The sequence below is a fragment of the Dromaius novaehollandiae genome, chromosome 15 (genome assembly GCF_036370855.1).
Source record: "Dromaius novaehollandiae isolate bDroNov1 chromosome 15, bDroNov1.hap1, whole genome shotgun sequence".
Lineage (NCBI taxonomy): Eukaryota > Metazoa > Chordata > Aves > Casuariiformes > Dromaiidae > Dromaius > Dromaius novaehollandiae.
Genome location: NC_088112.1, coordinates 1,185,397 through 1,210,532, shown reverse-complemented (window position 1 = coordinate 1,210,532; position 25,136 = coordinate 1,185,397). Strand labels below are relative to the sequence as shown.

The following is a 25,136-nucleotide window of genomic DNA, read 5'->3' as shown; positions in this document are numbered from 1 at the left end:
CCTTGCACCGGCAAAGCCTCTGAGGCATGCTGCATTTTCTCCCCAAGGACTCCTTACTGGACAAAGTCCCTGCATGGTAGTGCTGCCTTTGGACTCTCCAGTGCCTCATGGACATGGCAAGGCATCAAGGCTTAGTACTCCTGCAGGTTCTTTCCAATATCCATGCAGTATAGAGAACCTGAGCGTTGTGCAGGGGTGTTTGATTCATGACACAACTAGGACCTGCCTCTGGCATGGCACCTTGCAGCGCTGAGGTATGGGACACTAGAATGGACATTACTCCTGACCCGAAAATCATAAGACTATCTTAAAAGGGAAATAGATTTTCATTCCAGCTTGTTGGAGCTACCACCTTTTGCACCTTTGAACTCTAGAATTCTTCAGGCTTCCTTTGCAGACTTTCCATTTCTGTTTCTAAGAAGGGCAAGAGTTGAGTGTTCAGGCGTGACTTCAGGAAGCTTGGATTTCAGAGGCTCACCCAGTGTGAGAGTTGTGATAATGTCAAGAGGTGGCAACTCTGCACTGCCTAGCGGGAGTGTTGGAACCAGAGCTGCCTGGGGTCGAGGTACAGGAATAACAACCCAAGGTGAAACACAGGAGACTTGCATGTGTAGTATCAACGCAAAATCACAGTGTGATGGCAACACCTAAAATGCAAATGTGTTGCTATTACTACCATACAGACCAAGAGAGAAGTGAAGTGGCCACAAAATTATAGCAACTTCTGAGAGATGTAGGGAATAATCTTCCAGCAGAAATCTGTGTTTTAGTCACCAGGATGTTTTTTTGTAAGCACAAGCAGAATGGCAAGGAGTCCACTGATCTCCAAACAACATCAAACTGTAAAGAGTGCACCTTGGTGACACTGTCCTTTTAATTCTGCAAGCTATAAAAATCAGAGCTGCCCAGTCTCACTTGCACAAAGTGAAATTTGCACAGTTGTCTTACACTGCATGTTCCCACAACAAGTCTAACTGCTACTGCTCTCTCACCACTGTCACTGGGTCATTTGATAAGCCAGGCAGAATGGCATTCATCTCCCAAACCTTTATTTCATCTTCACAACATCTTCATTTCTGTCAGGCCCCTCTTGGCTCCTTGTGTATCTATGAAGACCTACTCAGTTCCGGGTGTGATTCATCAGTTCCCCAAATTGTTGTCTTGAAGCCTATAAGTGATGATATCTAAGGAGCAGGAGAAAAGCCCTGAGAACGCCAAGTTTACAAAAAAGCCCTCTAAGAGGCAAATTCACCTACTGCAGCCTGGTACAGCAACTCTTCTGTACCCTTGTCACAAGATCTAGTGCAAGATGTCTTGCACATAGGGAGATCTGGAAGAGCCCCTGGATCCGGTATAGTTTAAACAGTACACCGTCCTGATGCAATTATGTCAACCTGATGGTGCTTTTTGCTCTTCTTACAATTCCCTTGTGGAGAAGAAATAACCCTGTCTATATAAAGCAACTTTACCTCAGTGTAGGAGCATGCCTGTTGGAGCTATACTCCATCAGAAAAACCACACTCCTAATGGCATGGTTATCTAGCACTTCTATTAAGTGCAGATCAAACCCTTATTTGCACAGGAGTTATGAAATGGCTCCATCGGGCTTGCAGTATTAATTTCTGGGCAATATGTTCATTTTTCAAAGCAAGTCAACTTGAACATTTCTTTCTGCTTAAGACATCTGTGCTTTGGCAAGCCAATTTTAGTTGTGTTGGGAAGTTCTGTTCCTGGGTTTGGAGGCTGTCGCTCTCAGGATCCTCACCACAGCAACCGTTCCAAAAAGGAGAAACTTACTCAGAAAATCTCACTGATTCTTTTTGAAGCACCTGCTTTCTATAAATGAACACACAGCAGTGCACACTGGATCTGCTTTTAAATGAAGGAACAGAACTGATTGTGGGAAGAAAAAGAAGATTTGCAGGTTTCAAGAAAGTGGTCCCCTACTCATTAGCTTTGCCATAAATGCAGAAACATGTCTGAAGAAAGCTGTCTGCAGGGGAAGTGTTTGCAGGCTAAATATGGTCAGCTCTACTGGGCAGGAGACTCATTTTCTAAAAGTAGGTGTCTGAAGTATAAACATCAGCAGCTGGGTTTGTTGTTCCAGGCTGTGGAGATCTAGCCGATGAACACTGGAGTGTGATTTTCTCATCGTAATGTGGACATCTAATATAGGTCAGATGCATTCTTTCCACTGACTCTAACAAGGGCCTGGGGGCTGAGCTCAGCTGGAGATGTCTACACTTGGGTAAGATGAATCCCACCCAAAGTGCTTTCCCATTTATTCAAACAAATTTTGCTATAGTCAAGTCCTGATTAGCATCTCTGGTTGCCATGTGAAAGGTACTAATAACTTACCCCATCTAACAGAGCAGAGGAATCCTGCTTTTCTTTTAATAACTCCATCCTGGTCTTTAAGTGTTGGAAATAAATACGCAATCATCTTTTCAATCATTTCATTGACTCTGCATGAGCTGCAGACCACAGCCTGAGGGACAGGCAGTAGTGTATCAGTACATAGGTGTGATGCACTACTCAAAGTGCAGATGGGCCCTGAGTCTTTCTTCTTGAGAGAAAGCTCCTGGAAGAAAGGAAGGAGGAAGTTCATGCTATATGCAGAACATGTAACTTTGTCAACTAACAGGGATTCCTCGGTGCTATAGAGCTAATAGAAAGTTTGTCAGAAGTTTAGAGATCAAATGTTCTTCTTTAGAAAAGGAGAATTTACTTAACCCACACTTCCTTTGCAGGGACGTTCCCAGCAGTTTTGACACGGGAGGTGGAATTTTTGCTCGAAGCCAAAGTGAAAATGGCCTGCTGCAGAAGAACTAGTGAGCTGTAGATACAGTACTCGCTGAGAACAGTGCAGACATTCATATCCTAGTCTCAGAGGAAGAGTTTTTCCCAGAGCACTCTCCTATCTCTTCCGCTGCAGTGGCACGCTCTCTCCATTTTGCCTCCCAAATGTCTTGATTTGGTCTTGATGATGCACAGAAGCCTCTTCACATTAGATCTTATGTTCTCAGGCTGCCCCTTGCAGGTCCTTTGGGCAAACACCTTTATGCCCAAGTAGTGCTGCTGACTTCAGTGGAAATGGCACATTTCCTGCTCTGAAGTCCCATTGGCTGCCATCATGTCCTGACTTGGTCTGTGCGCTCCAGCCAAATAAGTGCATCTTGGTTGGGGCAGGAGGAATGGGAGAAGCTGTTCTTTCTTTCCTTTACAGGGAAGAAATGAGAAAATCCCCACTGATGTGAGAGTTACCCAGCTGTTTTCCCTCACAGACAGGCTTGTTTGTCTCACCTTAGGTCCAGATTGGAGACTAGTTGATTCAACTTTAGTTTTAGCTTACTGAAGTCAGTTGGAGGGCTTGGCTCTTTCTGTACACTCTCCTGGCCTTCTCCAGCAATCTCTTCTAAACTCAATGCCTTCTAGGCCTGAATGTCTTCCACAGTCCAGAGTTGAAGCTCATAGCTAAGCACTGGGGCTCCACGTCAGCTGCCGAGGTTGTCAGTGGGAACCAGAGATTGGAAGGAGCCAACAGGGCCTTCTGTGGAGCCCAGCTGGTGTTCAGCAGCTGCCTTCCTTCTTAGCACCCATGTGTCAAGGATACATGCTACCTAGTTATGGATGCCTTGGTACAAATGTTGTTGGTTTGGAAGCTACCTGGAAATGCAAGTCAGCCAGAGATCTCTATTCAGCCAGGTCAACCTGGAGGCACTCAGTAGCATCCAAGACTGTTGGACCAGTTGTGTGCATGGGAGCTCCAATGACATAGGGACCGAAGCTGTGTGCCGCTGCAACCTGGAGAGTGCTGAGCAGTGCTAGCATGAGGAGAATGCTCCTGATGCAGCAGGGACAGCCCTTTGGAGGCCATGACTGTGTCTTCACTGGACAAAACAAAGGCAGTTCCTCTCTACCAAGGGAACCTATTTTTCTTCCTCAAAAGAGGGTGAAGACCATTCCCTTTTCTCTGGATATAGTTCAGGATGGCAAAGCAGACATTTTGAGATGCTTGTAGATGTGTATAATTACATCCCTGATGCTTGCTGTTCTCTCCCTCAAAGAAGGATCACCTCACTGGTCCTCCAGCCTCCAGCATGGCTGTCCCACTCAGCAATGCCATCAGGTTGTTCCTGGTGGTTCCCTACAGGTGAGGGCTTGCTGGTCTGCCTGTGTTGAATATAGGCCCTGCCCTTCACAGATGGGCACTGCGCTGAGCTGTAGAGAGAAGGGAGATTTCATTGACCAAAGACTGAGGAGTTGTCTGATGTTCGGAGTGCAGAACATCAGCTTTGGGCACTAGTGACATACTAGTGACCCACAGAAGTCTTGACTGCTGTCTTCCAACTTTTCCCAACAGGACTGGGAGATGCTCAAGAAGGCCTTGTCTTCTGCAGTGGTCCCCAGATCACACCCAGCTTTGCATGTTTCTGTGCATCTACACTCCCAATGCTTTTGGACAACTTGTCCCTCAGGCTGGAATCCAGATGTCTTCAATGGCCTTGATCACCAGCTTCTTTGGAAGAAACAGTTCTGTAAAGATCTGATATGTGATCAGTCCACTTTCAGGAAATGAGAGGTTCACTGATGTGTTGGAGCCCGAAGGAAAATTTACTTCCCTTCTAAAAATCCAGTTCGTTCCATAATACTGGTCTCCACTATGCTGTGTTTCTCTTATCCATGGGCTTGTCAGCTGCCTCTTGGAATCTTGCTAATGTCTTGCAGCAAGATGTTGCGCAGGCTTAGTGCAGATGGCATGGCAGGAATTTCCTTTTCTGGGGTCTGAGTCAGCCTCCAGCCCTGCTTTATTATTTTGGATATTGAGTGAATGTGGGGAGGGTGGATCAAAGTAAAAGGAGAAAAAAGGTGATTAGGAAGGCTGTTTCCGTTTATAGGTTATGAAAAGCAGTTCCAACTCCCATGGACTTTTATAGATAGTAGCCCTGACTTTGGGGAAAACTAGTTTTAATGCATTCAATTATAAAATCACCTCAATTACAGTGGTGCATGGAACTGAGTGAAAAGGCCCATAAACAGCCCTTTTTTTTTTTAATAAAACCTATACACAACCACTACACAACCGCTTATTCCCAGTTTACAGCCACCTGAACTATAAAGCTCTCAAGGGAGAATGTAAGCACCAAAGAGTAAATAGGCAGAGGCAGGGCTGGAGACAGCTCTGAGCTGAGAAAAGAAATCCAACCATTTGGAATCAAAGGTCGGGAAGGTTCACTGGAAGCACCATTTGAAGGTTCCTATCTTCAATGATGCAAGCTGATTAATAGCATTTTGTTCTACTTTAACACACTGTGTGAAGCTTTGGGACCTGCTTGCTGCTCAGACAGGCCCACCCTCTTTAATGCTCTTCTCTGAGCTGAGGGAACCCTTGGCCAGGGCCTGAGTACCACATGCCCAGCAGTTGTAGATGCCAGGCCAGAGCCCTTGGCATGTCCCACAAGGCCCTGATACAGCTGGGCATGGGGCAGGAGGTGCAAAGTGCCATTCTGCCCTGCCTTAAGCTCTGGGATGCCTGGAGGTGGGGTGCCAGGACACAGGAAACCTTTGCCCCTGCCCTTTTTCCCCTGGCTTTGCTCTCACATCAGGGAAAAGGCGTCAGGAATCCTTGCACATACAGGAGTCTTCTGATGTCTCTGTAACCTGCCTTAGGGTTTGCTTTGTGCCACCACAGGATTGCACAGCCCAGTATTGGCCTTGAAATTCCACAGCAAACTCCCACCCTGCCCATGCGCACTCTGCATGGAGTCTTGCCTCAAGGAGGCAGCACTATTTAAATGTCTCTCCTGCTCCCCTCTCTTTCCTATGCTAAGGGTACAGTAAAAATTCACTCTCCTTTGCTGCTTTCACCTTCTGGGGGCAGATCCCAAGAGGCCCCTGGTCCTCCCTCAGCCACAGGAAGACTCATGTAAATCACAGTGGTTGAGTGCAGGTGGAGGGAGGCCCACAGGGGCCCCTGTAAGGTGTCAGTGGGGTCAAGCTGCACTCCTGCAGGAGCCGAGGTGTCAGGGACCAGACCCCACTGGCTGCTGTATCACTGATGGGGACCTTTCTCTTCTCCCAACCTGGGAAGCTCTTGACAGGCTTTTAAAGCAGCCTATTCTAGGAGGATTTCAGATCCAGCGTGCCAGCTGGAATAGAGAGATGTTCAGGTCTCTGTCCGCCACTGTCCTGAACCTTCCCTTCCAAGCTCATGCTTCTCCCAAGAGATACATAAGCAGTCCCGATGCTTTGGCTCGCTTTTCTGTGGATGCTTTGGCTCGCTTTTCTGTGGAGATTTGAACAACTCCTGCCCCTCACCAAGGCATAAAGTGATGATGAATTCCAGACTCTCATAGGCTTGCAACTGTGTCTCAGTTTCCCCTATGAAGTGGACTTTCAAGTTTGCCTAACACATGCATGGGCTGAAGGAAGGCTCAGTGCACAAAATACTGTGTAGCCAAGGTGTCAGTACGGAGAAAGGAATACATGAAAAATCATGGGGATATTGTTTTATTTTTCCCCTCTGAGTAACTGCAAAAGAGTGCAAACAGGAAAGCCGTTAATAATTTTAAAACCCAGTTTTATTGTTTTCTGTAAGTGGAAAACTGGCATTGTTTCCCCAAGATGAAGTTTTGTGGGAGCCGTTCGAATCTGAAAGCACACTAATTGCTCTGCAGGCTCTAATAAAAATTCAAAATAAGGAGCTGTAGGATGTGGATTCAAGAAGAAGCAATTTCCATGCACAGTGATTTCTGATTACCCGAAAGCTCTTTTTTTAGCTTGTAGTTGTTTTTTTTTAATCTGTGCTGTATGTTTTATCCGTGGACTTTCTTCTACCTTGGAAATGAAGGATACAGGACCTGTGGTTTAAACTCACACTGATAGATGGAAACCGTTGGGATGGTATACCGCACGTGAACAACAACCACCAGTACCTCAGGGGCTTTGCAGAGTATAATGGTAGCAGCCATGAACATTCCATTGTTGGAGCCATGTTTCTTTCAGCCCGGGTGAGTAGTGGAACGCAGTGGCACCCAGCCAGGGCAAGCAGCATGTCTAGCCCTGGTATGGGCCGGCTGACTCTGGTGACTCTTCCAGGTGGCTCTCTTAAGCCTGATCTGGGTCTCCCACAGCAGTGCACTGGCCCTAGTCCATGCTGAGACCAACCCAGACAGCAAGGCACAGGGCATGTGGATGGGAGTGGAGTGTATACAGACTTATCCCCCAGCACACAGAGCAATGCTCTTCCATCTGGTTTCCAGAAGCAAGAGAACTGCATGGTCGAATGACTTGCCCACGGTCACTCAGAAAGGCTGTTGCAAAGCAGGGAGCTGAAGGTGGGTTTCTTGAGTTACAAGCTCAGAGTTAAGGGAACAGCAAGACGAGGGCAGGGAATGAGTGAGTACTGGTTCCCCCAAGCTCCGCGCACTTTCAGCTTTTTCTGCTTTGGAGTGGCACCTTTGAAATAATGTCTTACAGCCCAGCTCTGCTCCTGACACCAAAGTCTTCAGCAGAGATGTTGCAGAATAGCCAGAACTGGGTGTCTTCAAAGGATGACAGGACAGGTCCTGTTGAGGACAGGACAGAAGGCATCAATGTGCCACTGTATAAATCCTTCGTATTCCCACATCTTGAGTCCGATATGCACATCTCCACAAGGAGGTAATAGAGTTAGTGAAAATCCAGAGAAGGGCAATCAAAATGCTCGAAGAATGGAGAAGCTGTCTTATCAGAAGAGGCTAAGAAGGCTGGTACTGCAATTTGAAAAAGAGAGGCTGAGAGGTGATATGATTGAGGTCTACAAAATCATTTAGAAACAAACCTCCAGTGCATGGGAGAAAGAAATGAGGCTTTTCACTCTGAGAATTGTAAAAGGTTTTTATTGTCAGCAACATTGAAACGGCACAGGTCAAGGCAAAGATGTAATAGAGAAGAGATCTATTTCTAAACAAAGGGCAGGCAGAACCATGGCTGTGATCTCTCTGTTCCTTCATCGGTCTGTCTTCTCAAAGAAATGTTGGTGTGCCCATGCACACATCCTCCATCCCAGACAAAGCAACATCTGCATTTTGCAAACTCAGCAGTGAGTCAGGTCATAAAATCACATCTGTTCTCATTCCACCAGCCACATTATGCATCAGATCAACAGCATTTAGATCATATGGCCTTACAAAGTGTTTTCTTCCTGATAAAAGGAGATGAGAACTCAGAGCACGTGACTGCTCATAGCAGAGGCTGTCACAGTAGGAGCTTTAGCCCACAGGGCTCAAGGGTTCACTCCAACAGGAATGACCAAGGGAATTTTTAAGCTGCTAAAAACTTAACCCAGATGCTCAGAAAACAAAGATTCAGCTATTTAGTGTTTCCCTCTCTAAGAAAAGCAGAAAAGAATTGTGGCAGGCTGTCTGTAAAGGCAGAGAGGGACAAGGCACAGCTGTAGCTGTGTGTGTGGGTGGTATCTGTGTGTCTACACAGCATGATTTGTATTAAGGAAAAGGGCCAAGGAAGAAACATCTGCCTGTTGCATCTTTTTGAATTATGTTGACAAATTCTTCCCGCCACGAAAGCTGATGCCTAAAATTGGTTTTCACTCACACAAAGAAGAGGACATGAAAGGTATTTTTCAGAAGCAAACATCCTGAGAAATCTGCAGCCGCTTTGCAATGGGGTGGAGAGGGTTCTTATGGCACAGAAAGCTCTGCAGAAATAGGCATTTTGTGGTGTTCAGCAAATGAGTTGTGAGGAAGACACCTGCCTTGAGGATGAAAAATAACTTAGAGCCCGAAGGATAAGATTACGGAGTCCTGAATGGCTATCTGTGGGTGTGCCATCTGGAATTAAGGGAGTTCAGAGGACAGAGATCCTGAGATGCATTCAGCTGGATTGTCTGTGCTGTATTTACACTGCACTGAGTGAATCCTGTCCTGTGCTTCGAGGTTTCTGCAGGTTGAAGGAGCTGTTCCCCATCCTCTGCTTGCAGCACAAAGATGTAGAACTTGGTTTCAGGGGATGACTGGCCTGAGTTGAAGATGAGACACTGGCAGGGATACACTGGGGCTTCTCAAGCTATGAGGAAACTCTCTGAACCCTGCTTGGTGAATTTTGTTCAAAAGCACAGAGTTAAGCCACCCAAGCTATTGTTCAATCACCTGGGCTGTGGTCAGGAAGAAACATCCCCTCTAGGTGTAAGTGACAAAGATCCTGGAGACTTTTTGTCACCTAGAAGTAAGAAGCTAACAGGAGGTGTCAGCTATTTTATGGGATCATGTAGGTGTTTTCACCTCTCAGCTTTTTCTGTGTCATGGCCCCAGCCATGGCTCACCCCTCTCCCACTCTGTGCCTAGTAATCCATCAGCTCTCAGAGACGGACACAAGATCCACTCAGCTCAACATCCTGCTTCTCAGTGGCCAGCAGCAAGTATCTAGGGAAGAGTAAAGAGGACTGCTAGAGGGATGGTCTAGAGGGAACCTAATGAAATTTAGCAATGAGAACTGCGGAGTCCTGTGCCTGGGCTAGAATAACCCCAGACGTTGGTATGGACTGGGGACTGCCTGCCTAGGGCGCTGCTGAGTTGAATATGACCTGGGAATCCTTGAACCCAGATCAGCTCTGTGGTTTTGTGGCAATGAAGGCCAACCACATACAGGGCTGTGTTAGCAGAAGTGCAACCAACAAACTGAGGAAAGAGATTCTTCCCCTCTATTCAGCTCTTGTGAGAACACACCTGGACACCATGTCTGGTTTTGGAGCTCCCAGTTCAAGAAAGACGTTGACAGACTGAAGTGGGTCATGAGATTACATGTGCCTCCAGCTGTCAGCATGGGTTCAGAAGGCCAAGTGCTGGTGGCACCTGAGTGGTAGCTCAGAGATCTTCTCTCTTTCCCTTCATGAGAGCCTTCACCTCTATGCCCCAGAAGAAAATGTGAGCCAAGCTGCCACCATTCACCCAAGCCTGCCCTGAAGCACACTCACAGGAACTGACATGTCTCTGTTAGCCCCAGGACCTTGGCAAAGTCTTCCACCACTCCTCCCTGGCCCTGTTACCACCTTGGGTCCAGCAGATCAAGGTGTTGTTTTGGGTGAGGCCTCCCTCCATGAATTTTGCTGCATGACCCAATGGGTCAGTCCTGTTCTGCCCTGCATCTTCCAAACTTGCAGGCAGCTCTAGAAGCAGGTGCAAAGTCATAACACCCTCCTTCCGCAGGGTTGTGTACCCCAGCATATCCCAGAGCAAGGGAGACTCAGACTAGGCAAGTGGACTGGTTGCCACCCCTTCCCCTTTCTGGTCATCCTCCTCTTTCTCTTTCTGGTCTTGGCTCTCAGCTTGTCGGACAAGACATCCAGGTCTGCTCACTTTCTCCTTCACTTGCACCACAGGAGCCACATCAGAACCTGCCCTTCTCTCTGTGTTGATGCCATACCTCCTGCTCTCTGTCTATTTGGATCTCTTTGCAGTGCCAGAGTGAGGAGAGCCCCATCATGAAGAGAGCTGCTGCCCCTATCTCTGAAAAGCCCAAGGGAAGGGGACCCTGAGCACCAAGGCAAAGCAAGACTGCAACGTGAAACAGCCCAGCTCAGTGTGAGGAAAAGTTAGTGCTCAAACAAACAGCAGGATTTTTTTCCAAGCCTTTCTGTGTCACAGCAGCCAAGCAGTTACACAAAGCCAAAGTGGGAGCCTTTCCAGTTCCCAACACAGGGAAGAAAATTAAAAATAAACCATTTCCCACCAGCTATTCAGCTTCAACAAAAGCTGGGAGACTTCCAGAGCCAGTCCCTGAAAGAGCTGCTGTGTGGTTTCCAACCCCTCGCACAATCTGGACAAACTTTGCTTCATTTCTGCCCAGCCTTTTTGGGGCCGGTATTTTCCTGCCATGGATGCCAGCCTGGCTTCACTGCCCCAACTGCAAATCCAACCGTGGCCTTTAAGTAGGCCAGAGTGACCTTGAATGACCATGAGGAAGCACCTCAAAACCAACAGCAGGCTTTTGCTTCCTGGGTGCCTCCTTGGACTGGTAACTTGGTCCTCTTCATGCCCTGCACGAATGAGCAGTTCACACTGGGTAGTAGGCTTGGATGAAGTTATCTGCTCGCTGATGGATGATGTGCTAGGGTAAATCTTTCTGCCCCATTACCTCACTGGGAGTCTGACTTTGCCCACAGCATGCAAGGTGCTGTACAAACACAGAGAGAACAGTGTCCCCTGTGCTTACAGGACAGCAGGCTAGGGCTGGGCTGGAGGCAGTTCTCCATCTGCCTGGTCAAGCCCATGTCTCCTCCACGTCTGTTCTCCTTTCTTGTACTCAGTTTGGTGGGCAGCTCCCCCTGTCCTGGTCTGCTGGTGGTCCAAGGGCCATACAGGATCCTGTGGCAGAGTGGGGCTGGAACAGGCAAGTCGGTTGCTGTACTGCGTAGCCAGACTCTGGCCCTAGTCATGTGGCACATGTGGGCTGGTGTTGCCAGGAGTCTGATAAACGAAACTAATAGTTCAAGTCACTGCAGCTGGCTTTCTTGGATCTCACCTGCGAGAAAGGGCAGAACTCCAGGGCCACAGGGGATGGGATGCCCAGTCTCTTTTGCCTGTCTCCTGTCTTGCAGTGGTAGCACTAGGCCCTAGCACTGGGGAGGAGACAGGAATAAGCTCTGGGTTAGCACTGGGTCCTGGATTCCTCTGCTCCCCTTAGCTTTGATGTGTTTGGAACCACAGTTCTACAGTGGTAGCAGCCTCTTTCCCAGTGCAAATCCATGTCCCCCTGCTTATGTGGGCCTTGCAGATCTTCTCTGTGCCTGGAGGATGGATGGACACATTCTTATTTCCTCTGGCTGCTAAAGTTTGTGTCTTACAGATTGCTGGGTCCATCCAGACTACTGCTATATTTACTGAGCAAGGGTACCTTCGCATTAACACAGCCTTTGTTGAAGTGAATAATGCTGTCGTTAACATCCCTAATGTGATAAATAAATATTAAAGAGATTATGATAATAAAATGTAATGCAGATTCATGAGCCAGCCTATGCTCTGAAATAGTCTTCTCTGAGAAGGGACTCCGACAAACAAATCAAGGAACTGCAGCTTAACAAGTGTGTCTTGGCAGAGCTGCAGTAGCCTTCGGCATGACCAGTCCTGGCCAGGGTGTACACAAGTTCATTCTCTTTTATTGTCAGCCCTCTTTTTCTATGCTAAACTACATTATGTTTGCTGGAGACTGGAAACAGTGGACATGCATGGGATGCCCATGTACTGTCAGGACCTAGGAAAACAACAGTTGCTTTAGGCAGTGTCTGAGCCTGCAGGAAGGGCACGGGTAATAGTCATGTGAAAATCCACTGGTGGAAACTCAGATCACTCTCCAGCCCTTATCTGTGCAGCCCTCAGCCAGAGAGTGCTTTGCAGAAGAAACAAGCAGGAACATGGGGAACATCAGCTTGCAAGAGAAACCATGGTCCAACCCAGCTTCCTGTCTGGCAGGCTGTACTGCTTTGGGGTGATGGAAAGGAGCCATTGGAATTCCAGCCCTGCAAGGTGTTATGGTGTGCCTTCGCCCAACAGCCCGTTTGAAGATATGGCTACTTCGGGCCAGAGGTAACAAGCAAGGTAGTGGTAACCTTCCACCTATTGCTGGAGACAGACATGGACAGTCATACTAGTAGGGACAAGTACTTCCACTTGGACTTACATCCCAACTACCTCCTCTGTCCTCCTTGGTCTTTCTCCAAGTCCAAATTGTGGCATCCGAGGCTATTTCCTCCTCCCTGTGCCCATGCACCTGACCCAACTAGGGGAGGTTCACAGATCAGTCCTACAACATACAAGTGGCTCATTGGGTCATAGAGCAGGAGAGACTCTATGAAGCTCACACAGGACACACTGGCCTGGCTATGGGATTGAGAGTGGCAAGAGCCAGTTGCATGACCTCAGTGTGAGGCGTCCACATGGGCAGCTGGAAGCTGAGCCACAGGCCATTACAACCCAGCCATTCATCTGGAGCGTCTGGGAAGCCTCAGCCACCCGTCACCTGGGTATGCTTCAAGTGGCCATCACTGCAAGCATAGATGGTGACTTATTGGATAGTTTGTCATGGGTTGATATACACTTAGGTTGCCAGCAGACTTAGGTTGCCAGCAGACTTTAGCTGTCCTTGACAGCTTCCATCCATGTGTGTGCAATGGAAACACACACATCTCAGAGGGATTAGGCGGCTGCAAGAGACACAGGTCCCTACTTCTGGCTCTGCTAAAACCAGTGCACTGGAAGCTGAGGGCTGATGGGCTTCGTGGCTCAGCAATAGTCTGTTCGTGCATTCTCCCTGAGCTTCCTTGGGATCTCTTCTCAAGCGGAAACCCAGGCCAAAGAACAGCATGCCTAAGGGATTAACAGTAACTTAACTGACTCTTCAGCCCTTCTTCCAAACCGTAAACATTCCAGTAAGACTTCACAGAGAGTAAAACATTATAATCATAATGCAGTAGGTTATGCTGCATAATAACAGTAATGTTAATTTATTGATATGAATAATATTAATAAGCAGATTACAGTTAGGAGGGAAAGGAGAGTCTTCACGGTTATTAAGGTTTGCCAACATTTCTCCTTGTGCAGCCCCATCTCCCAGCTCCATTTTGCTTCCTGTTTTCTGGTTGCATATAGCTGTGCCAAGCTTTAACTATTTGACTAGAATTTAGCTTGGGTGGTATCTGGTTCCTACTGAAGTTTTGGGATGGGTGGCTGGGAGGAGGGGAATGTTATTCTACACCCTTTGGCTGGTTTTAAAAAATTAGATTTGGGGGAAAAAAAAACCAAACCCCACTTATTCAGCTCACATTAAGAAAAGGCCAACAAAGTTAAGCTGCAAAAGTTTCTCTGAAGATTTGAGCATTGGCTCTGTGTTGCAAATCTGAATTATGCCTCTACCATGGGAAAGTGTTAAAATTTGGCCATGTTAGGTTTTTAGTGTAACCGAAGATTGCAGTGTGGTCATGCTCAGGAAGGTCTTGTTAGTTTTGCAGGTAAATTCCTTGAAGACACTGCATTGGCTTGGGTCTGCTCTCAGTGCACCGGAAAGCCAGGTGTTTGGGTCTGGTTTTCCATCCTGGATTCAGTGGAACAGAAGTATGCAGGCCTTTCCTTTTCATTTAGGATGGCAGAGGAGCAGGCAAGATGGATGTGATCCCGCATGTGTGAACCTGAGGACTGTATCAGGGACTTGTCAAGGCCTGTTTTAGCCCAAGTCCTGAATCCCCCAGCCTTCCATGTATTTACCCCAACAAGCCTTCAAGGATGGGCTACCTGCAGGTGGGACATTGGACTCTGGGGAGGCTGATATGCAGGGTGTCCCAGGAAGCTAGGCAATCTAACCTTCCCTCATTAGGAGATCCATGTTGGTTGAGAGAGAGACTACCAAGGCCACTGAAGGGCCATGGTGGCAAGAGAGGCTGTAAGCAGTTCCTGCTGCATGGAACTTTAAGCATCAATGACATAAATATCTGCTGCCTGGCTCCTCTATAGGCCCCTTCTAGTCACTGTCGAGCAGGACGCACATCCACGGCCTGATTCCCCCAGACTGAGGCAGACATCTAACATAGCACAGGCAACGCAGCCCTGTCTGTCTATCTCCATGGACTCTGTAGCAAGCCTGGCCTGCTAGCTGAGACAGTTGTCTGTAGGTATCTACATCCCATGTCTGGTGACCAGACATACTCCTCTGGCCTGGGATCACCACAGAGAGAGGCATCACTGTCCCTTTGGCAGTCTGCATTGCACAATACACTCTGCAAAGGGAACATCACTACATGAATGATATTGATAGTTCAGATTTTTCCTTACAGTTAGCTCCAAGACCTTGAACTTGATTCTTAATTCATTTGTTAGGCTAGGGGAGGACTGCTGGGGGGATCCATCTACAACACAGATGTCTCTGTCTGTGGATCTAGTTGATGAAAGTGGACATTCAGTGGGTTTACCAGCAATTTTGTGCTGGATCCTGCAACGAAACAGCCCTTGCTACCTTGCTCTGGTCAGGTGGAGGCTCTAGGAGGGAGGAAGTTAAGGATTACTCTTGCACTCAGCTTTTATGACATCATGGCTGAAAACCAGGAAGGACCAATGTGCGTAGAGGAAAGACCATTAGTAGTATCTTGCAAACAGCAGCAGTAGGAGGTTCTGGAAAACAGCTTGAAATGAACCAGCACCATGGTGACGGGAGATCAGTGGGGTTCTCTTCTCTGACCTGTTTCTCACTTTCTCTGGTCCCTTGTTACAGGGAGGGGTTGTGCGTCTATCAGAAGAGCCAGGCTGCTCTTAGTGAGATAGGTGTGGTGATGCTGCACTGGATGTGACAGCGAGGGATGCATGCTGATGCACGTGGAGAAGAGATAAAATGCCTGTGTTGTCTCAAAAAGGGGGTCTGCCCCAGCTCTTGCCTGTGGCATGTGCAACCTTGAGTGTTTTCCCCCAGGCATGTCCTATGCAGGGCTCTGAACTTGCAAGCCCCGTGCATCTCCCAGCTGCAGGGGACAGGACACAGAGAGGGGGCCAGATCCTGGGTTCAGGTTGGGCTTTGCCTGTGCTGTAGATTTGGGGTGAAGTCAGCTCTGGGATTGGGCTTCCCCTCTGGAGCTGTCCTGTTCAGCCAGCATCTCAGCACGGATCTGCATGGATCTGTCCATAACCAGGTTGTAGAGGGGTAGGTGGGTTCGAATCCCACCTCTCTCTTGCTCCTTGCCCAGCTGCAGAAAAACTGGAGGCAGGGGGACAGGCTGCTGACATCTTTCTGGCCTCCACAGGGTAAAGTGTTGTAAGAGTGGAGGCAACTGAAGCCCAGCACCTCTTGTTACCAAGAACCAGTAAGGCTCTGTGCTGACAGAACAGTGAATGGTTTTACTGCTAATGAGAGCTGCAGCTCAGCAAGTCAAGAGTGCCCAGAGCCTGTTGCAGACATTTGGGCATCCTCACAGCCTCTCAGAGTTCAAGTATTATCCCTGATTTACAGAGAGGGAAACTGAGACAGAAAATTTAAATTGTCGGATTGAGACATGAGGTAGGAACAAAACCCAGGTTTGCTTTAACTGGTTAGCCATGCTCCCTACTCAGACAAAGACATCCATTGTCTTTTAAAACAAAACCAGCTGTTACCATACCCCAGCCTGAGCTCCACGTAAAGCACTTGCTTCCACAGAAGATCATTTCTGATGGTGCTGTGGTCACTTGATTTTAGTTGCAGGGGTTACAATGGAGAAGAGCTTGCATTGCACTGCAGGGCCACAGCTCATGACTGAGGATGGTGCTTGCAAGACTGGCAGCTTTTGCATCAATGGGCATGTTCACAAACAAGGTGCCTCTTTTCATCAAAAAGCCATGTGTTTCATTTGTCTGGTGCAGTACAGTGTCCTTCCATTGTCCTACAGAGAGAGCCTCTCGTGGGATATTCAGAAAGGACACATTTTCCAGAGTCTTAACTGGCAGCTAATGACATCCTTCAGCAGTATTTTTGTTTTGGGGAAGAGGAAAGTGTTACTCTGGCAGGCAAGAAGCTGTTTGGAAATGCAAAGTCAGCAGGGAGAATCATACAGGTTGGCATATCACAGGCACTTAAAAAAAAAAATTCACATCTTGCTCCTTTTTCCCCCACTCCAACAAACAAGTCCCTGCTTTTGGTGGGCAGGGAGGACCTGGGAATAGTACCTCAGTAACCAGCCTGGGAGAAACAGCAGGGCCACACTCCTGTCCCCAGCCCGAGGCAGCTGGTCACCACAGCCAGGACTGGAGCAGCCTGCAGGTCACAGACCTCCTGCATTTGAGGTTGGAGTTGTTTGGGGATTATCTGAGGGATCCTGTGTCCTCATGCAGATCTGGCCAGGCCAATTGAAAAATCAGAAAGTGAGTGACATTCTAATGGAATGATGTGGGAACCAGCTTACACAACCCCATGTTGCCTCCCTGTGCTCTGAGCTGAGGGGCTTCATTGCCCCGGTCCCCTTCTTCTGCCACACTATCTTATTCATGCTCAGCTTTGGTTTAGGGGCATGCACAGGTGATTTGAGACTTTTAGCTTTGGGTGCTTTTAGCTACAAAGCAGATTAACCTGCTTCAGTGTTTTTGCAGCCACTGAGTGTTGGCAAGACTGTACTGAGTCCTGGACCCTGGCTTTCCATTTCCGGGGAGCATTGCGTGAGCCATGCACCTACTGTACTGCTCCAAGAGAAGAAGAGAGGGGCACCTGGGCCTGTGATGGCTCAGGACTACAATTGCAGCTTGGAATCACACCACCACTTTCACCACTAGATCTTAGTGCACGGGTCAGTGAGCTCTACATTTTGCAGTCAGACCAGCACCATCCCTCCCTGCTTTTGTGTTGGGGATGGGGTGGGGGGGTGCATTTTCCTCCCCACTCCTGCCACTTCTTGCCTCTCCCAATAACAAGTTGGGCTGGCCTTAGGGATGCTGGCCCTCCTCTGCTTTAAACTGTTGCCTTTTTGAACTGCTATCAACAAATGCCTTTCTGACAACCCTTGCAGATGCTCATGTCTCTCTGTTTCTTTCCTGTTGTAGATAATACCAAGCCTGAATTAACCAAGGGGAAAGGAGCCCCATAGGCACTGTGAGAACAAGCAGAATATGACTGAGAACATTCACTTTCCATTATCTTCTGCAGACTATAATGAGTTGCATTCCTTGGGCTCACAGATCGTTATGTTAGCCTGTAACAATGGAAGCGAGCAGCCCAGTGAGCCCTCGGAGCCTGCCAGTGAGAAAGCCAGCCCCTTGGATAATTCCGAGCCTTCCCAAAGAAAGGACGGTGAGAGCCTGGCCAGTGACGGCATGGGCCAAGGGGCCGAACATCTGGAAACAGCCCTGGCCACGTGGAAGCCGAGTGAAAGACAGAGGGAGCGGGGACAGGAGGAGTGCACACTGAGTGAGAGTGGCAGAGATGATGGGCCAGCACTGATGAATGGCATGCATGCAGAGCTCGCTACAGGGAAGGAGAAAACTCAGCTGCAGGAGAGCGGTGTGCCCAGCCAAAGCAGCGTGGATTTGGAGGAGGGGGACTCCCTCACCCAGGAGATATATAGTGAGGCCCTCAGCAAGGTACATTTGCACACGTTCCTGGGCTCTTCAGAAGCACTAAGTGCCGATGACACAGAGGAACATCTCAGGTGAGTGAGAAGTCATTGTAACTTTAGTTCAGTGCTGGTTTATGTGTGTTGTTTCTCAGACCTTCTTGGATCTCCATATGTAACTCATCAGTTTAGAAAGCTACAGCTACTCTCATCGCTGATTCTCATTTTTTACTCTTTGCTTTCTGGGCTTCTTGCTCTGCTTTACCCTATTACAAATGCAGAAAAATTGTGATTAGAGTCAGTGTCTGCCCACAGAAACACCAAAAGAAAAGCATTTAGGGATCTCAAGTGTGCTGAGTGCAGGGTGTGCTGTCTTTGAGGGTGTCCCACTTGCAAGCTGGAGATGCTGCTGCATTACCTAAGGCAGAGCTAGCTGAGGTAGCTTAGGTATTAAAGCAGGGCAAGCGTGACAGCGTGGAGCCCATAGTGAGTCAGGCTTGTCCAGAAGCCTGGCACATCCCCAGGAGTCCTAGCAGGATAACTTCTTCTGGCAGTCTTTGGACTAGCCAGGTTACAGCCGAAGCAGCATCTTGTTAGTAAAAGAGGCAAGGTGTTAGGCTTTGCTTCCCACTTCACTTGTGGCAGCTGTTACCAGTGCCTGAGTAGCACAGTGATAGTTTGTTCTTTGCTTTGGTTCATGAGCATATGCTTCCCAGCCTGAAGGAGATGGCTTTGTGCTGCTCAGTCTGGATGTGTGTGATTTAGGATGCACAGAGGCAAGATGGGGCAGTGGGGGAAGTGCTGTGTGTCAGTCTGACAGCATGAAGCTGACCACATGGGCTCACTGTGCCTCAGCCCATGCAGTCCTGCTAATGCCCCGATAGTCAGCTATGTGAGTTGTTTGAGCTAACATTCCAAGTTGTGGGATGTAGCCGCTTCCGCACCAACACACCAGCCTCTCTGCTGCCCTTGTTGCCTGAGTGGAGATGAACAACAGGGTCAAAAGCCCATGGGAGCCTGGTGCAAACTGGGGGTGGAGCAAAGAGCAAGGGACAATGCCTTCCAGGGAGGGCATGATGCAACAGCAGGAGGCCGTGCTTTCCGCGAAGGTGGTGTGGCGGTGCCCTGCTGAACTGCTACCGTGACACCTCCAGTGCTTGCCTGCAGGCTTATCACTTGTATTAGCCTGGTAGAACATCCTCCTCCCACAGCAGGCCAGAAATCTGTGGCTACCTCAGGTCAGCAGTCCACTAGCTCAAGCAGGAGATGTCTCTTGGTTTAGATTCCTCTGCAGACGTTCTGGCCAAGGTGGTCTTCGTCAGTGCATCAGGCTGGGTGTAGAAGAGCTTATGCTGCCCTTTTTACAGTTATGTCCCAGATTTGCTGTAGAATTGGAGAGGTCATCAAGTCACCTTTGTGCCTGAAGGTCCGCGGCAGGTAGTGTTCTCCCAGAACCACAGGTGGCAGTGCAGGAGTGAGAGCTGAAAGTCACCGGTGTCATCCTGCTCTCAAACAGTAGAGACAAACCAGTGTATATTTCATGCCTCCCTGGTCCCTGTGTCCTCCTTGCTGGCAGCATGACTTCATGAGGGAACCCTTTATGACTGGTTTCTCTATCTCTGGCGTAATGTTTTTCTGATGAGCAGTCAGCAATTTGTTCTTGGTGAACAAAGCATTTGTCATCATTAATATGTTGGTGCTTATATGGCTCATTTTGTCCCTGGATCTTAAAGTACTTTACAAGAAGGGGTTGAGTCTTGCTCTCCCTACTGGACCAATAAGGAATCAAAGAGTAAAAAGTCCTCCAAGTCATCCACTGCACCAGAGAGCTGCAGAAAGAAATCTGGTCCCATGATTTCACTCCTGAATGTATGTTAGCACATCTAGGTAGGAAATCTTTATTAACAAATTCAAGGAAATAAAAGAAACCCAAAGCTTTAATGCTTGTGCTGCAGTTTATGTTCACTGAATCTCTTTCACCTCCTTTCTGATTTATCCCATGGCACCTGATTGACATGTGAATATACCATTTGTCAAAGCCCGATTTTCCCCTCTTTATGGCTGTTTTGACTATTTCACTTTCTGAGAGTCCTCAGCATTGGCCTTGCTGGTCTCAGAGAGGTCCCAGCTCTGCAGCCAGATTGAGACCTTCACCAGTGAAATATGTTCTCTTTTTCCAGTCTCCGGAAAGCGTGCAAAAAAGTCCCCACATTTGGCTTGTAGATGCACTTACTTAGTACCTGATGCTTTGGAACTACTGCCTTTACCACACGTTTCCTCCCACAATGCTGTACAGCCATTGAGCATTTCAAATTCCATTAAATAAAGTTTCAGCAAAACTTTGCCGAAAGCCTTCACTGGATAGACAAGAGAGTCCTGATTTCTATTTTGTCCTTTTCAGGCAGGCCTCCCTGCTCCATCAGCACAGCAAACTAGGTTCTATTTTATTATGACTAATTAACTAGTGGGAAGTGAAATGTAAGCAACTCAGTGCATAAAAATCCAGTATGGTTCAGTTGCAATAATAACCAAATGCATTGCTCTGCATGCCTTGCCACAAGCAATAAAAGAGCATTTCAGAGATGACTGGGAAATGCAGCACAGGCAGTTCAATACATTACTTCAGTATACTTACAGAGGCTTGTGTTTACAACGCAAATAAATATATGGCTCCTTATTTAAGTAAAGCAATTGCCTTCCCTGCTATTTAGTACTTAAGTACACAACACTTTTCTGTGGGCAGGCTATGTTAGGTTTATTCATGCAAGCGAGGTCTTACGTTGTCTTACATCTTAGCTGAGCTTTGCTTGAATTAGATACAGACTGTACTTCTAGGCTGACATGAGCTGGAGAAAGTCTGTTCGTCCTCCCCTGGGAGACTTCTCTGGGACCACGCAGGGAGAGACATGGACTGACTTGTATCCACTGGTGCTGGCAGGGTGCTAGCAAGCTTCTCAGCATCCACTGACCTGTCCTTCACTGCGGCTCCTGCCCTGATGTCTATGGTCTGTCCCATGCAGTCTTAGCTAAGGTGTCCTTTCGGACATGGGTTTTCTCACTTAGTTGCCTGCTGTGTGAGTTTGTGCTCAAGGGATAAATAAAGGGTTGGAAAATGCCAGCTCCATGGTATAACTATGTTAATAGAAATGACTGTGTTCAGTGTGGTGACTGAGTGAGTGGGAGCTCTCTGACTCTAGGGTATGGCAATGCAGGACCCACTAAGTAATAGCCCCGGGGGCACTGGGCTTGATGGCACTTCCAGAAGCAGTCAGGAGAGCACTTGTAAGGACAGCTGCAGGGCACATGTCCCCTGCAAATATCTGCTGTGTGCCAGACCTCACAGGGATGGGCCAGGGCTTGCACTATCCATGGGTGCTTCCACAGCTGCCAGCTCCCACACGAACACCTGCATGCTTGTGATCAGGAGTGAAGCGATGCAGGTCGGGAGGACGCATGATGGCTTTATCACAGGACCTGGGGAAATCACGGAGACCCAGCGTTTTTCATTAGTATGGTGAGAACACAGAGCCTCTGTTAGAGAGGGGACACAGAGGTTCAATGGTGATGGGGACTATTGCTCAAAGTTTGGCAATGGGACAAGCTGCCAAGGCAAGTCTTGTAATTTCCATCACTGGGTGCAATTAAGGATGTAAAATCCTTCCTGCCACAGGGGTGTGGAGTTTTTAAAGTTCCTCCTGCTTTGTGGAAGGAGGAGACACACAGTGTCATTGCCAGGCACTGCAATTCACGCTGCAGGGGTAGGTGGATTTTTAAAGAGAAACAGTCCTGAAGGTAAGGAGCCTTTAGGCTGCAGTGGTTAGTTTGTGAAGCTGCTGCTGTCTATGTCATTTCTGTTCATGTCTGGTTTGCTGTGTGGCCAGGTCTGATGAGGCAGGTGATAATTTTCTTAAAGCCCTGCGCTCCTGGAATCAAGGGATTCTGTGGGACTACAGTTTTGTGTAAGCTTTTACCTGTGGTGGTCGCAGAGTTAAGTTTAAAAACAGTAGCTCTGGAGGCTCAGACATCAGAAAGGAGTTTAAAGGGATCCAGGAACCTGTTTGTCAAGACTGGTCAAGTCTTGCACACTGGGTATAAGCTACACATGGCTTGCTCCTTCCTCACACTGTCCATCAGCTGGCTCTGTCCTGCTTCCTCCTGCTCCAGGATCCGCTATACCTGGCACAGCTGGTGGCTCTCGTCTGCAGCTCACCAAGCAGCTGGCCTGGTGTGTGGCATCACAGAGAGGAAGAGATGCCACAGCAATTCACTGTAGCTAGCACAGAATAGGTACTTCATGGGATCTTGACCTGCCTACGTGCATCAGACATGTGGCTTGGCATTTGGGATTTAATGCACTGAGAAATAAGAAACTTGAGAACACTGATCCATCCTCGCCCTTTGGCTGGCCCTTGCCCTGGCACATTAGAAGCAGGAAACTGTACCTTTGTTCAAGTGCTTCCTCAAAATGCACTTTTGTTGCAAAGATCAGGCAGACGAGGAATCTGGTCTGCTGTCACGTGCCTGCACCTCACTGCCACGGAGTTATGCGCATTTCTGTCTTTGCAGTCATCCCTCCTTACACTGGTTTGTCTGTTTATTGTTCACTATGTCTGATATCAGACCACAACTATCTTTGGTTACGCTGCAAATTCTTGAAGTGAGGAGGTCTCTGTCTGCAAAGTGTTTCCTATCCTGCAGACTTGAGTAAGATCTTTAAACAGCCTGGCTGTAGCAAATGAAAATAATTTGAGAACTTCCCTATGTGAAGGGACTCCAGATCCCATTTTACTGTGTCTGGAGTTAGTGCTAATGTAAATGGGGAGCTCTTATTGGGCGTGTGCTAATGAGGGCACTGGAGGATGGCCCATGTGAGCATCACCTCTTGGACATGCCCAAGAGAATAAGCTGCTCTGTGAAAAAAATGCTGATGGTTAAAGCAGCTTCCCAGATAAGTGTGTTGTCAGCAGTGACAAGGTGTGTATTCACTAGGCCTTAGGGCCACTGTTTCCTGAAATGGCTAGCCTTCTTCCATTCTGCTTGAGGCAACTTGGAGAGGCTGAGATTTCCACAAAGGGATGACACCACTTTAGTATCTCTGGACCAGCAAATTCAGGGCACGTCTGTTGATTTCAAGGCCAGAAAGAAACGTTGTGATTCTCCTATCTGACTTTGTGCGTAACATCTATGGACATCACGTATGTTTATGTGTTTGCTGGTACCATCTGGGCAGCACTGGGCTTTTTCTGAATTAGGAGATCCTTATCTGGCCATGTGATGTGCTGATATGGAGACATGAATTTCTGTGTAAGTTACTACGTCCTCTCCTTCATGGCTCTGGCTCTTGAGATCCAGACACATGTGTGTCAGTGGTAGCACCTACACCACGTGACACCTCTCCCAGCTGGCAGTGGAGTTTCTTAGGCCTTCTTATAAGACTCCAGCCATGCCTTGGAACAGTCGAGTAAGGAAAAGGATCTTGTTTAAACAGTCAGCTTCTACATTTGGGATGGTTTTCACGGCAAGTCCTCCAGGGCTAGCTGAATGTCAGCTTGTAAAAAATCAAACAGAAAAAGTGTATTTAAAGAAAAAACATATGAGTTCTCAATGCCTTACCAAGAAGGAGAAGTGAGCACCGGACAACAGTTTTCTTCTGTTGCAGAAGGGGCGTAGAAGTTTTCTTCTTGCTTTTGGCAATAAGATCATCAGTAGGCAGGTGGTTTTGATATTGTCAACAAAGCTGAGCTGGCAGACCGGCTTGTGGCTTTCACCACTCAGGGCCTGGCTTTTGTGAATGAATGCATGTTAGTGAGCATGGAGTGATGTGCCTGCATACAGGCAGTGCACAAGCAGCAGAGCAAATTTTTTTTTTTTTTAGGGTTAGGGTTAGAGTTAGGGTTAGGGTTAGGGTTAGGCCTTCCTTTGGCGTGCAAATTGATGCTTTGCCGAGATCCGCTCCTAGGGTCGTGAATCAGGCCCTGACAGTCCTCAGCAGCTTCTGAAGTCTTCCTCCATTGACCTGTTATGAGAAGTATCTTTTCTGTCTAGCAGAAGGGGTACGTGTTTCTCCCCAGCAATTCAGAGCTGAGGTATGTTTTTCCAGCATGGCTGGGCCTGGGTGAGCAGTGCATTTACTATCCCTGGAGTACTGGCAAGATTCTGAAAGTTTTTTGAGTCCCGTAGCAAGAAAAATAATTGAACAATTGAACATTTTTGTGAATTAGCTGTCAGAAAGCTTTTCCCATTCCCTGCCATTCTGGCTTTTAGTATTGTTTTGGTTGCTTGACAAACAATGATTTTTGCAGTATACTGAAGGATTTCTTTTTAATTTCAAAGATATCAAAACCGCAAGTCCTGGCCTTTTTGTAGCTACCTTCCCCCTTCCCAAAATGGTCAAGTGAATAAATGAAGGGGAGCCCAATCTCTTGCTCTACATAGTTTTGTTTGGATGAAGCAGCAGTTTTTTTCATAAAGACTGCTTCCTCAGGAAAATTCCTTTCAGTAGTATATGTGTTTGACCACTGAATCTCCCCATCCTGTAAGCTATTCACTTCTTCAGCTAGCTGGTCTCACTGGAGCCATGTGCCATTTGTCAGTTTTGAGGAGGGAAATGTCACCTCCTCTCCAATTTTCCTGCTGTGTTTCCCTGCTGCAAACCCCAGGTAAATACAGATCCCTGTGGTACCTGAGCCAATGAGGACCCCTCAACCAACATCTTCTGCAGGAGAAAACATCATGCAAAGCCTCTGGCCCTCCAAGTTGTCTATGCCAGCAGCAAGAAAAAGATTTCAAGGGAGGAAATAAAGAGGCCTAACCCATAAAGTCCCTGCAATATTTGATGCTGTCTGCAGTGCCAATTGAATTTCTCTGTTTTTGCCAGTTCAAGGCCAGGTGATAGTGAGCCCCTACCTTCCTCTGACAGTGTAGCCCAGTAGTGTAACAACCTCTTGCATATCATGTCCTGGGATTTTGCCTGTGGTGCAGTCAGTGTTTTTAGCTTGCAGAGATTGCTTCTTCTTTGATCAGTTCCCTGCCTTCCATCAGTGATCATGCAGGGCTAATGGTTTGATCTCTTGTGTCTTTATAA

At 47.8% G+C, this 25,136-nt stretch overlaps 1 protein-coding gene across 6 annotated transcripts in view; it reads left to right on the top strand.

The window, feature by feature from the left end:
- Window positions 1-25,136, top strand: part of PSD2 (pleckstrin and Sec7 domain containing 2) — a 102,090-nt gene that overhangs the window by 30,890 nt on the left and 46,064 nt on the right. For 5 of the 6 annotated variants that reach the window (XM_064520727.1, XM_064520725.1, XM_064520728.1 and 2 more), the window contains one exon: window positions 17,544-18,148. In XM_064520727.1, the coding sequence (XP_064376797.1) occupies window positions 17,610-18,148 (539 nt within the window). In that variant the 5' untranslated portion in view covers window positions 17,544-17,609. Of the gene's footprint in view, window positions 1-17,191; window positions 17,291-17,543; window positions 18,149-25,136 lie in introns of those variants that run through there. The other variant, XM_064520726.1, reaches the window with a different exon arrangement.